Source organism: Stomoxys calcitrans, chromosome 2 (genome assembly GCF_963082655.1).
Source record: "Stomoxys calcitrans chromosome 2, idStoCalc2.1, whole genome shotgun sequence".
In the NCBI taxonomy this organism is placed as follows: Eukaryota; Metazoa; Arthropoda; class Insecta; order Diptera; family Muscidae; genus Stomoxys; species Stomoxys calcitrans.
The window spans coordinates 96958095-96972767 of NC_081553.1; the positions used below are offsets into that span (position 1 = coordinate 96958095).

The 14673-nt window shown below is 40.4% G+C and overlaps 1 protein-coding gene across 3 annotated transcripts in view; it reads right to left on the minus strand.

Moving 5' to 3' along the window:
* Positions 1-4452: 4452 nt before the first annotated feature.
* Positions 4453-14673, minus strand: part of LOC106095784 (ras-related C3 botulinum toxin substrate 1) — a 38467-nt gene continuing 28246 nt past the window's right edge. Inside the window, exons 4-6 of one of the 3 annotated variants that reach the window (XM_059362754.1) lie at positions 10359-10519; positions 5260-5283; positions 4453-5217 (exon numbers count right to left, since the gene is read on the minus strand). In XM_059362754.1, coding sequence (XP_059218737.1) covers positions 5182-5217; positions 5260-5283; positions 10359-10519 — 221 coding nt within the window. In that variant the 3' untranslated portion in view covers positions 4453-5181. Of the gene's footprint in view, positions 5284-9547; positions 10234-10358; positions 10520-14673 lie in introns of those variants that run through there. The other 2 variants (XM_059362755.1, XM_013263129.2) reach the window with 2 other exon arrangements.

The window sequence follows — 14673 nt, forward strand, 5'->3', positions numbered from 1 at the left end:
ATACGATCTCTATGCCGTCTGGAGAGGGTGGAATGGGGGATAAGTAGAGGTTAAACAGTGCCGGGGATATCACCCCGCCTTGAGAAGCTACCTGTTTCACACTAAGGTGCTTCGACTTTTCATCCCTAAATTCCACAAATGACTGGCGACTACACAGATAAATCGCGACCCACCGTTTCAGGCCTGGCTGAAGGGACGTGTTGGCAATGTCCTCAAATAGTTCGGCATGGCTGACCGTGTCGAATGCCTTCGATAGGTTCAGTGCCACGAGGACCGTGCTATCTCATGACCTGGGCTGATTAAAGCTACGGCAAATGTGAGCGGTGATGGCATGCAAAGCAGTTGTTGTGCTATGCAGTCTTCCAAATCCATGCTGGCGAATGGAAATTCTCCTACGAGGCTCGGGAGCTGTAATGCCTCATGCGTCTTTGCTACTGGTGAGAGAAGAGAGATCGGACTTTACGACTCCCCCAAACTAGGGTCCTTTCCAGGCTTCAGTAGGGGGTTCACTCTGCCCATTTTCCAGACATTGGGAACTATAAGAGTGTTCAAAGACAGTAGTAAGGTACTCAATTCTAGGCAAATCCATATTCTTCACCATTGGTGTAGAGATTTTGTCGGGGCCCAACGCCTTGACGAATGTCTCTCCTTTGCCTTGTAAGTCTTGGAATGCACAATAAATTGACGGTTGAACAACCTGGCGCATCTCATGGGATCAGTCACGGTTACTTCGCCAAAAGTGACTGAGATCCTGTCATCCCGTCTATCGGGGTTAGAGAGTGACTTAACAGTAGATCACAGCTTGCCTAAACCGGTGCCTAAGTTACATTGCTTCAAGTGTTCCAGCCACAAATTCCTCTTATGTTCGTAGAGTACTCTGTTTATTTCTAGATTCAGCTCGCTGATCCTGGGGTTAGTGGGGTCCATGCAACGAATCCCATCACGCTCGTCTGCGAGTACCACTGCCTGCGCCGGGAAATTGAGCCGCACTTGGGGAATTCGACCCGCTGGTATAAAGCGAGCGGCTGCTGGGATAATGATGTCTCGGAATTTCCTCTCGGCAACTACCAATGGTGGAAAGCTCCGTTTTTATGAGGAGTAGCTGCAAATGCGGCCGCGGGCAGTCAGCGATTTTCGAGAGGAGAGTCTCAGTGAGGAGTCAGGTGGCACTGGCTCTTAATTAAATACTAAGTGCCAATGATACTCGAGATGACAAGGCGAGTTGTTGGTGCCTTCAAATAACCAATGGCTAACATCAGCGTCTGTTCCCAGGTTAGGGGCGGCTGGCGGCGAGCGTCGGATCTTGGAGCAAGCGGCTCGCCACGAGGGATATGTGTGCAATCCCACAAAATCCATGCGGTTGGGGCGCTGGGCCAGTAACCCGCCCCTGGAAAACTAAGAACTACTATGAGAAACAAAGGAATAGTAAAAACGAACCCCACAACGTTGACGACCCAAGAAGAAAGGACCATGATTTGCGGATCTGCACCTGGAATGTCCGCATTCTTTATAGAGAAGGTGCAATATACACGCAGGCGGATGTATCAGAGAAGTACAAGGCAGATATTACCGCCTTACAGGAAGTGCGATGGACTAGGAATGGCGTCACTACAACACCAAACGGTGACGAACTATACTATAGCTGCCATAGCACGAGGCATTAATTTGGATGTGGATTTGTGGTTAGTCGGAGACTGAAACACCTGGTGTCCAGCTTTACTCCGGTGGATGAGAGGCTAGGCACAATCCGCATAAAAGCCCCTACGGAGGACAAAGACGAGCAGACCAAGGATATTTTCTACGAGCGCCTAGAGAGATAATATGACCGCTGCCCCGCCCATGATATTAAAATCGTTCTGGGAGATTTTAATGCGAACATAGGGAAGGAAGACATTTTTGGTCCACCAGTCGGAAAGTTTAGCCTACACGAGATAACGTCCAGTAATGGGTTGAGGTTAATAGATTCGCCGCGCCAAAAAAAATGGTAGTTAGTAGCACCAGATTTCAACATCAAAAAATTCACATAGCCACATGGTTGTCACCCGATCAAAACTTGACGAACCAAATTGATCACGTTGTGATAGATGGAAGGCATTCATCCAGCGTATTAGATGTACGATCGATCCGTGGAACGAATATAGATTCGGATCATTACCTTGTCGAAGCAAAGGTTCGCACCCGTTTGACGATGGCCAGGAAAGTACGATCTGACACTGCACGGAAGCTAGACATTTAAAAGCTGCAAACACAACAGATGGGAGCGACATACTCCACTCGACTGACCCAACTGTTTGATGAAAGCACTCATTGCTCCGATGATATAATGGCGCAGTGGCAAACTATTACCCACTCCATGGAAAATGTCGCAAAATTCATACTTGAGTACCGGAAGCCTCCCCCAAGAAACCCATGGTCGAGATGCTACTGAAGCCAAGAATGCGGCATATAGAGCAACTCTGCAATGAGTAGCAACGCGCCAGATGAAGGAGAGGTATCAGGAGAAAAGCAAAGAGGAGAAACGTCTATTCCGCAGAAAGAAAAAGGGAAATGGAAAGACGTGAGTGTGAGCGAATTGAGATGTAAAGGAGTCAGAATGAAGTCCGGAAATTCTACCAAAGAATTAAACACCAAACCGATGGCTTTGGTGCAGGCACATCCTCCTGCAGAGACAAAGAAGGAAATCTGGTAACTGACACAGACAACATGCTGAGGATAGGGAAAGAACATTTTACCCAACTGCTAGTGTCCGATGTTGGCGGCGAAGAGGATACCGAAGAACCAATCAATGATGATGGTATAGAATGTTTACCTCCTAGTCAGAATGAGGTCCAAGTAGCAGTGACCCGACTTAAGAACAACAAGGCAGTAGGAGCCGACGGGTTACCCGCTGAACTATTTAAGACCGGAGGCGTATGCATCAGCTAATCTGAGCAATCTGGCTAGAAGAACGCATGCCCGATGATTGGAACTTAAGGAGACGACAAGACGGAATGTTCCAACTACAGAGGAATAAATCTCCTCCCCATCGCATACCTAAAGTCAATGAGTTACTTGGGCTCTATCAATGCGACTTTAGACCTGGTAAATCCACCCTAGACCAGATATTCACACTGCGCCTGGAAAAGACCCGAGAAGGACAAATCAACACCAACCATCTCTTTGCGGACTACAAAGTCGCCTTCGATACTCCTTAACGTTCAAAGGTATTTCAAGCCATGTCTGAATTCGGTATCCCTGCAAAATTAATAAAATATTTACTGATACGCGTTCCTCAGTTAGAATAGGAAAGAATCTCTCCGAACCATTTAATATCAAAAGAGATTTCAGACAAGGAGACAGCCTATCGTGTGATCTCTGCAATATCCTACTGGAGAAGATTATACGGGATGCTGATGTGAATAGATATGGCACACTAATCACAAGAGAACACATGATACTCGCCAATGCCGACGACATTGACATCATTGGTCGGTCACCGGAAGTAGTAACTGCTGCCTTTGAAAGAAAAGACAGTAAATGGAGATAAGACAGATAAAGAAAATGGAAAAGGTTGGGAACCACAACTTTGATTTCGTCAGTAATTTTAGCTACCTCGGCACCGCCGTAACCGAAACAAAAGACACCAGTTTTAAGATTAAGCGAAGAATAATACTAGCAAACAGATGGTACTTTGGACATATTAAGCAGTTTAGAAACAAGCAGACCTCTCGACAAACGAAGATTACACTATATAGGACACTGATACTACCCGTGCTGTTATATGGTTCTGAAGCATGGGTACTTGTGAAAGCAGATGAGGCAGTACTTGGAGTATTTGAGAGAAAGATTCTTCGTAAAATATATGGACCAGTTTGCGATAATGGAGAATATAGGGGACGTATGAACCACGAGTTGTATGACGATAGCATAGTTACACTTATCAAAATACAATGCTTGCGTTGACTAGGTCATGTTGTCAGAATGTATGAAGAAGCTCCAGCAAAGAAGTCTTTTGAAGGCAAACAGGGTGGTACACGCATACCGGGAAGACCAAAAGCCCGATGGAAAGATCAAGTGGTGGGAGACGCCTCGAAACTTGGTGTCAAAGATTTTAGAATGAGCGCAGAAGATCGAGGCGCTTGGAAAGCTATTCTACGTTCGGCTAGTGGAACAAACATTCTGTCATAGCCAATTAAAGTAGGTAAAGTATGATTTCATGTTGTACGAATGGAAGATGATGTTTTGGCAAACAGGTAGGAAAAAACTTTCGCCGTAAAGATGAAGTGGAGAAAACCATTACCAAGCCTTATGGCAGCAATTGAAGAGTAAGTGCTCAAGATAGAAGTGTTTTAGAGAGTGTCATTGTTTGACAATCGAATTCGAACTCTGAATTATAAATTGACTCCATGTACATATATTTTGACGCACCCATTTTCTTAAGAGCGACTTAAAAAATGTTTTCTTAATTCTCACTTTTATTCTCATATAAATATTGTTTATTTAAAAGAGCAAAATACATTGTAAAATCATAATAACAATAAAAATGTTACAATAAAATATGGAAAGAAAAATAAGTCATTATTATTCGGTTGCAAGCAAAAGCTGCCTTGGCTTTTTCGGTTTTCATTGTGTTCAAGTTAAATAATTTGTGCTTAATATTTGCTTGGTTGTTTTTTTCAATATTTTTCTTAATTAATTATTTTTTGTATAGAAATTAGTATTATTTATTCGATCATTGCAAATAAAGTTGAGAAAAGTATGAAGAGAAAGGAATTAAGGGTGAAATTAGAAAACTTAAATGGTAAAAAGTTTAATGATATGCGCACAAAAAAAAGACAAAATTAAAGTTACGATTTTTTTAATGAAGAATGTATTGATTTTCTTTAATTTTCTTTTTGAATTATTATAATTAGCATTTTTCTGTTTTTTTTTGTCTTGTTGCTCTTTGCTCTTTAGAATACTTTGATTTGTATTGTTTTTGTTTTTTTTTTCTTCTTTTCTCTTTAATGTTTTATGATTTAATGTAAACAAATATTCAATTGACTAGATAAGCTTTTTTTAATAAACAAAAAATATGATTTCTTTTTTTTTCTTTTCTTAATATAGGCTTTGTTTTTATATAGATTTTCTTTTAATTATTACGAATTCAATAGAAAATTGTTTAACAACTAATGGGCGTGGTTGTGGTGGTTGTAGTATTGATTAGTTTCCAAAAGAAAAGCGGTTCTCACTCATTGTAGGAAATTGAAGGGAAAATCAAAAATAAATGGGAAATTAGCAAAATGCAAAACGGAACAAGAATAACTAAAAAAAGAGAGAATTCCACAATTACAACTTAGTTTAATTGCTTTGGATTACTTATAATGAAATGGTCAACTAATCAATGGCAAATGTATATTTGCCCACAAATAGTGCATTAAGGAAGCGGAAATATTTCTTTACTACGGAAGAGGGTCACTAATTTGAATATTACAAATCTTTAGTACACCATATTCCATGGATCTACCGGAAAGCTTATATTTGATATCTATTATATAAGAATGAAATTTTTGCCCTTTATTTGTTTGTCTGTTCCGTATAGACTCAAAAACAGCTGAACCGATTTGCATGAAATATTCACAAATAGTAGAGTTTGGGCCCACGGTCTGTTCTGTTTGTTCCGTATAGACTCAAAAACAGCTGAACCGATTTGCATGAAATATTCACAAATAGTAGAGTTTGGGCCCACGGTGAAAATAGGTTACTTCGTTTTTTGATATCTGAAGGGGGGCGGACCCTCCCCCTTACCCCAATTTTCAAAAACGCCAGATCCCGGAGATGTGTGCACGTACAGACTCAAAAACGGCTGAACCGATTTGCATGAAATTTTCACAGATAGTAGAGTTTGGGCCTACGGTGAAAATAGGGTACTTCGTTTTTTGATATCAGGGGGGGGGGGGGGGGGGGGGCGGACCCTCCCCCTTACCCCAATTTTCAAAAACATCAGATCTCGGAGACGTGTGCACGATTTTGAATGGCACTTTATAGTATCACAAAAACACGAAATTGGTATAAAATTTTTGGGTCAACTAACCCTGGGGGGACGTCCTATCTCAAAACCCACCCGAACGGACATGTTTACCGGCTACGACAATATGGGTATCAAATGAAAGGTATTTAAGAGTAGAGTACGAACTTGGTATAAAAATGTCACCTTTAGTGTCGGGGAGTCCGCCACCCCAAAAAACACCACCCAACAGGACACAAAAACACGAAATTGGTATACAATTTTTGGGTCAACTAACGCTGGGGGGAAGTCCTATCTCGAAACCCACCCGAACGGACATGTTTACCGACTAAGACAATATGGGTATCAAACACCCAAAGAACACCACCCAACAGGACACTTTCACTTCTTTGGGCGATATGGGTATCAAATGAAAGGTATTTAAATGTAGAATACAAATCTGACATAAAAATGTATTCCATGGTGTATGAGGGGCCTCCCCACCCCCCAAACCCTCCAGCAGAACACGTTTGCCGCTCTGGGCAATATGGGTATCAAATTAAAGGTATTTAAAAGTAGAACACAAACCGACAAAAATATATTCCTGGGTGCCTGAGGGGCCTTCCCAACCCAACTGTGTGAAAGTTTAAAACCTAAAGTCAATGAGATAATTGGGCCCTGTCAGGGATTGGTTCTGCGGTATCCTCTTCACCGCCAACATCGGACACTAGCAGTTGGGTAAAATGTTCTTTCCATATCCTCAGCATGTTGTCTGTGTAAGTTACCATTTAATACCAAACGAGGTTCCAGACAAGGAGACAGCTTATCGTGTAATCTCTTTAATATCCTGCTGGAGAAGATTATACGAGATGCAGATGTGAATAGATATGGCACACTAATCACAAGAGAACACATGCTACTCGCCTATGCCGACGACATCGATATCATAGGTCGGTCACCGGAAGTAGTTAGCCTTTGAAAGAATCAAAAGAGTGTCAGAGAAAATGGGTCTAGCAATAAATGAAGATAAGACGAAATGGATGCTTTCAACTCCCAAAAAGCCTTGCACAACCGAGCTGAAAAAGAAAATGCAGAAAACTGAGTACCACAACTTTGAGACAGTCAGTAACTTTATCTACCTCCGCACCGTCGTAACCGAAACGAGTGACACCAGTTTTGAGATTAAGGAAGAATAATACTGGCAAATTTATGGTACTTTGGACTAAGTAAGCAGATTAGAAACAAGGCCACCTCTCGACAAACGAAGATTACACTATACAAGACACTGATACTACCCGTGTTGTTATATGGTTCTGAGGCATGGGTACTTGTGAAAGCAAATGAGGCAGTGCTTGGAGTATTTGAGAGAAAGATTCTTCGTAAAATGTATGGACCAGTTTGCGTTAATGGAGAATATAGGCGACGTATGAACCACGAGCTGTATGACGACGCATATGACGATAGCATAGTTACACGCATCAAAATACAACGGCTGCGATGGCTAGGTCATGTTGCCAGAATGGATAAAGAAACTCCAGCAAAGAAGTCTTTTGAAGGCAAACACGGTGGTACATGCAAACCGGGAACACCAAAAGCCCGATGGAAAGATCAAGTGGTGGGAGACACCTCGAAACTTGGTGTCAGAGATTTTAGAATGAGCGCAGAAGATCGAGACGCTTGGAACGCTATTCTACGTTCGGCTAGTGGAACAAATATTCTGTCATAGCCAATTAAAGAAAGAAGAAAGAATCAATGCGAAATTTTTAACTTCGGTAATAACTTTGCTCGATTTTTCTCAGAGATCGCACTTTAAGAGTTGTTGTAGATGGGTTCTCATCTGACGAAAATAAATCGACCGCAGGAGTACCACAAGACTCTGTCCTTTTTCCCCCCCTCTTTCTTATTTTCATTGACGATCTACTGGGTCTGGCTTCGAATCCGATCTACTCGTTCGCGGATGAGAGCAACCCCTGTCATTCATTTTCATTCGACCATAGGCCGAGTCTCAGAGGCTTTTGATGTTCTAGGCATGACGATTCAATGTGATGTCCGTTGGTCAAAACATATATTCGAAGTGCCAAAAGAAGCATTCAAGTACTTGGGCTTTTTTAAGCGGTATAAGGAATATTTCACTCCCGCTGATCTTGTTAATATCTACACTACGTACATCAGGGCGACGATGGAATATAACTCGCATATATGGGCCACATATAGGAGGCCATCGTAGCGCAGAGGTTAGCATGTCCGCCTATGACGCTGAACGCCTGGGTTCGAACCCTGGCGAGACCTTCAGAAAAAATTTTCAACGGTGGTTTTCCCCTCCTAATGCCGGCAACATTTGCAAGGTACTATGCCATGTAAAACTTCTCTCCGAAGAGGTGTCGCACTGCGACACTCCGTTCAGACTCGGCTATAAAAAGGAGGCCCCTTATCATTTTACTTAAACTTGAATCGGACAGCACTCATTGATATGTGAGAAGTTTGCCCCTGTTCCTTAGTGGAATGTTCATGGGCAAAATTTGCCTTTGCATGGGCCGGGGCTTCAAAATCATCCTTGGAGCTGCTTGACCGTGTCCAGAGGCGGGCGTTGGTGTTGGTTAGAGATAGTAGGGTATCTTACTCTATTGTTTCCCTTGAACATCGTCGAAATTTAGGTTGTATGGGGCTGTTCTATCGATTCTTTCACTGTATGTGTTCTTCGGAAATAAGACTTCTGATTGCTTACTTGTAGTTGTTTGCCAGAAATACAAGATTTTCTAGAAGCGCGCACCGGTTTGTAATCGACTGGCCAGCTGCTCGGATCATGCACTACCGAGAGAATTCTTTTTTCGCAAGGACGGTTCGTATGTGGAATCGACTTCCGGCGGATGTCCTGCTACTTACGACATCCAGATTCAAAGCAAGTGTCAATAAACACTACTCCCTCTTCTCCCCTCCTATCCTTAACCATCCTCTCCAACGCAATGCACTGCATATATAGGGGACATCCCCTGCGTGTTTGTTGATTGAAAAAAAAAAAAAAAAAATGTGCAAAATGGTAAACGGATTGCTTTATTCATTCGATTACTTTTGTGATTTCGGCAGATGGATGAAGGGCTTAATTGACATTATAAGTCGTTCGTTTTGTGGGTGGCCAATCAATATTTTGAAGTGTTACAAACGACATCACTTCGAACTTAAGGGTTGTTGTGACCTAATCATCGATCGATCAAATTGAGGCAGACATTTCGAAAGAAACGTTTCATATAGTGGTCATCTAGGTAAAAACTAATGTTTATCTGACAATCGCCTGGGAGTTTAGGTAACCTAAGTTTGAAAATGAAAATAATTTGGAACTCTCTTTTGTTTGTTTGTATTTTTATAAATAATAAAAATAAGATATATTTTGGTTTTATATCAACAACTAAATCATCACACAAAACATAGACACAAAGAAAAAAATATATAATAATCTCTAACTAAATTCGAGTTGTTTTCAATCTAAATGAATGAACGAATGGATAAATGAACGATAAAAACCGAAAAAAAAATGTTGAAACAAAAAATATTAAAAACTTAAAAACCTTTAAAGGCCTGTGATAAAAAGGAGAGTAGGATAATGATAATGAGGATAGATGTATGAAAATTAAACAAATATAGTATTAACAAATTGCTGGCTTATTTAAACAAAAAAAAAATAGTAATAATTCGATTAAAATTATTTCGAGCTATATGCTGCAGGAGAGCGGGATTATAGTTAGTTTAGTTCTAGGTTTAGCTTATGGTGTTGCTGTTGTTTGTTGTATGTTTTTAGTTTAAAAGGTATAAAAACTAGTGGTTTGATTCGATTTGATTTGTTTATCTCTTAGAATTATATAAGATGTAGACATTGTTTTGTTTCAAAAAGGACTTTTGGACATTTTGCTTCATTTCATTCAAATTCATAAAAAAATAATAAAAAAAAATTAAATAGTTTCCTTTTTACAAAAAATATAAAAAAAAATATGTATATAAATATATAGAGATTTTGATAGATATATACGTATAACCCGGATGATGTTGATGATGGCGGCAACGACGACAATCATAAAGAGAATAGGGATACAGGATTCAATAGGTGGATAGGATAGTTGGAGTTGGGAAATAGTCATAGGAAAGTGTTTATATATAAACGTTTGTAATGTGGGAGGGAGGGAAGGAGGGGGATATATTTACATAACTATACATTTTCGTTGACGTCGTTTTTGTGGCTCAGGTCTTAGTACGGCACGCACAGCCTCTTCGAATACCTTGTTTTTTGTTTGGTCGGTGATTGGATAGACGTGGGATTGTTATGGGATTAGGAAGGAATAAAGGATAAGGATTCGTCAGTTTAGATATACATCGATATAAAATTGCACATTTTTCCACTTACCTGTTTTAGACCTCGTTGTGTTAGTGCTGAACATTCCATGTATTTAACAGCTCTGATTTTATTCGCTAATTTTTGTCCTTGTTCTCGTTTTAATGGCGCTAATCCTTGTTCTGCCAGTGCACTGAGGGTCTCGCGATCTTCGCGTAAATCAATTTTGGTACCTAAGGGAAAAATAGAAGAAGAAAATTATGAAAATTTTAGAAAAATAATTCTTTTTGTTGTGGTGGGAGACACCTCGAAACTTGGTGTCAGAGATTTTAGAATGAGCGCAGAAGATCGAGGCGTTTGGAACGCTATTCTACGTTCGGCTAGTGGAACAAATGTTCTGTCATAGTCAATTAAAGTAAAGTAGGTAATTCTTTTTGCGGTCTATGCGATCAAGATCAGTTTTTTTGGCTGGCATTTACCACAGGGGTAACTACCAAACCAATGATTGTCTAGCTTATTTATTATTGACAAACTTAAGTGATTTTAATTAGAATAAAAGCAAAATGTATTAAAAAAAATTCCAATTTTTATACCCTTTGTCATTTCATTGGTAACATCTCGAAATAATGGTCTAAGTATTTAAATCGCCATGACATTTAAATTCAATCCAGCCGTTTCAGTTGTTTGTACGTTCATTCATCAGTCGAAAGCACGGAAATTTTGCACAAATACTTCTTATTCATGTAGGTTGTTGTTGTTGTTGCCACATTTGCATGTGGAGGTGGCGATCCTCGTCAAGCTTTTATAGGCGAGCAAACTCGTTCCGGTCTATACGACCGATCGCCGTGGGAACATGATGGTCATTGGTTGTTTAAAGGCTCCAATATCTCACTTTGTCGTATCGAGCATCATAGACACTCAGTATTTACGCAAGAGCCGGTGCAACGCCGGTCTCTCACTGTGACTCTGCACTCGATACCGCTGATTGTCCACTTAGCAGCTACTCCGTATGGAGCATTCCACTATCCGCAACCTGTGGACGCACACGGTAGATCACAGCTAAGCTTCTCGTGACAGAGATAAACTCCGCACAGATCGGCCATCAAAGTTCCAGGCTATGTGGAGCTTTGAGGTCCGGCGCTATCCCGTGCGCCGTCGAAATGGCCTAAATCGGTACATGTTCAGATATAACTTTCATATAAACTGATCTCCCGATTATAAAGGGATCAAATTTTGTAGAATGACGATTTCTTTGACCTTCAAATCTCCGTCCTGATTAATCGACCTCCCGATTATACTGGTCGAGAATATAAAGGGCGCAATTCTTTTCCCATTTGGTTGAAATTTGCACGTTGACTTTTTTTTTGACCTCAAATATCTGTACCTTATATGGGGTATAACCAAATATAGCACCCAAAGAAAACAAACTCCACATTTTACTGCTTGATCCTCTAGAGGGCGCAATTACTATTCGATGTGGTTGAAGTTTTGCATGATGATTTCTCTTATAATCTACAGCATACATTTCAAGTACCGATCTGTAACCTGATACATATTATATATAACAAGTAAAAATGCATTTAGTTCAGCCCAGCCGAATTTTGGATACCCACCACCTCGGATATATATGTGTAAACCCGCTTTCGTCACAATCCGATGACTTAAGCACCCTTATTCGGCACGAACATTGAGTGATCTAATAAATATAAATATTGGTCCTTTTGGTAGCAATATCCAAATATAAACCAATCTGAACCATATAGGACACGGATGTCGAAACATAAGTCACTGCGTCAAATGTCAACGAAATCGGATAATAAATGCGTTTTTTATAAGACCAAGACTTAAAATCGATAGATCGTTCTATATGGCACCTATAACCAAATCTGCACCAAACTAAATAAGGATATAATAATAATCCTATTTTATTATAACTCCACTACTATATCAGGAGTTATATCTAAATTGGGGCTTGTCTCGATCATATTTTATTCAGATCCCGAGAACTCATATACAAGTAAAAATTTCAGACAATAAATCAGATTTTTATGGGATTAGGACCCTAAATTGGTAGGTCGGCCTATATGACAGCTATATCTATATAGTCTGATCTGAATTATATTTGGGTCGGATGTCGGGTGGCTTAAAACAACTCACCGATTCTAATATCAGGCGAAATTGAGTAATAAGTGCAGATTTTATAGGTTCCAGACCCTTAAACGGCAGATCGGTCTGCATGGCAGATATATCTAAATACAGTTCGATCTGAAACATATTTGGGGCGGATGTCGGGAGGCTTAAAATAATTCACTGTTTAAAATTTCCCCGAAATCGGGTAATAAATAAAGCTTTTATGGGCTTTAGACCCCTTAGCGGCAGTTCGTTCTATATGACAGCTATATCTAAATATAGTCCGATCTGAATCATATTTGGGTCCGATGTTGAGAGGCCTAAAACTACTCACTATTTAGAATTTCAGCGAAATCGGATAAAATACAAAGCTTTTATGGGCTTCAGACCCTTTATCGGCAGATCGGTCTATATGGCAGCTATATCTAAATATAGTTCGATCAGAACCATATTTGGGTCAGATGTCGGGAGGCCTTAGACTACCTAATATTTCAAATTTCAATGGAATCAGATAAAAAATAAAGGATTTATGAGCATTAGACCCTTTGTCGGCAGATCGGTCTATATAGGAGCTATATCCAAATATGGTCCGATTTGGCCCGTTCAAGAACTCAACCAGCGAGCATCACAAATACGTATCTGTGCCAAATTTCAGCACAATATCTCAATTCAATATCAATGAAGGCTGCAGAGTGATTACAACAGACGGATGGACAGACCCACGGACATCGATAAATCGTCTTAGAATTTTACAACGATCCGAAATATATATACTTTGTAGGGTCGAAAGTTGATATTTCGATGTGTTCCAAACGGAATGGCTAAATGAATATACCCCCTATCCTATGGTTGTGGGTACAAAAACCAATTTGTTTGTTTCGTATAGACTCAAAAACGGGTGAACCGATTTCTATGAAATTTTCACAGATTGTGTAGGTTGGTCTGGAAGGAAACATAGGCTATATAATTTTTTGATATCGGAAGGGGGGCGGACTCTCCCCCTTATTTGTAAAACATCACCCAAAATCAAAAGTGGACCGATCCGGACAATATAAGTCCGGACAAACTAAGTAACCATCGGGCCGCCTCACCCCAAAACTCCCCCAAACTGACATATTGAACGTTCATGTCAATATGGGGCGAGCTCAAATTAAAGGTATTCGGGAATAGATTACGAATCTGGCATGCAAAATCAGATCGAAGTATAGGGGGTCACCCCACGTACCAAACATATCCCAAATGGTCATATGACCCATCATGACTATATGGGACTCGGTTTGTTTGTTTGTTGCGTAGAATCAAAAACGGCTAAACCGATTTTCTTAAAATTCTCACAGATTGTGAAGGTTTGTCGGGACGGTAACATAGGCTATATAATTTTTAGATATTGGATGGGGGCGGACCTTCCCCCTTATCGCAAAACGCACCCAAAATCAAAAGTGGACCGATAGGCACAATATGGGTGTCAAATAAAAGGTATTGGAGACTAGAAAACGAATATCGTATTAAAATTTCGGGTCCAAGTACGCAGCTGGCCGCCTCAACTCCAAAACCCCTCTAAACAGATATATTCGACGTTCACGTCAATATGGCACTCCAATGAGAAGTATTCGGCAGTAGATTATAAATATGGCATAAAAAAATTATGTACAATTAATGGGAGGTCGCTACACCCCAAATCAAATTTGCGATCAAAAATACGTCCTAAAAATACGTCAAATAGGTTATTTGACCCATTATGACAATATGGGACTCAAATGAAAGGTATTTGAGAGTAGAAAACTAATTTGATATCTAATTTTGGAGGCAAGTGTTTGGGAGTATGTCCTAAAGCACCCCCTAAACTGAACTTCATTTCCGACAATGGCAATATGCAGCTCAAATCAACAGTATTTGGGAGTAAAGAACGAATTCGATATCTATTTTCAGGGTAAAGTGCCGGTGGCAGCCCCATGCCCAAAACACCCTCCAAACGGTTAATTATTACCGACCATGGCAATATGGGGATCAAATTAAAGGGATTTGGGAGTGGAGCGCGTATTAGATATTAATATTTGTTTTGAAATGCCTGAGGTGCCATCCCAAGTGTCTGGGTGGCCACCCCACCTCCGAAATACCCCCTAAACCGGAAATAAAGGGTGATTTTTTTGAGGTTAGGATTTTCATGCATTAGTATTTGACAGATCACGTGGGATTTCAGACATGGTGTCAAAGAGAAAGATGCTCAGTATGCTTTGACATTTCATCATGAATAGAC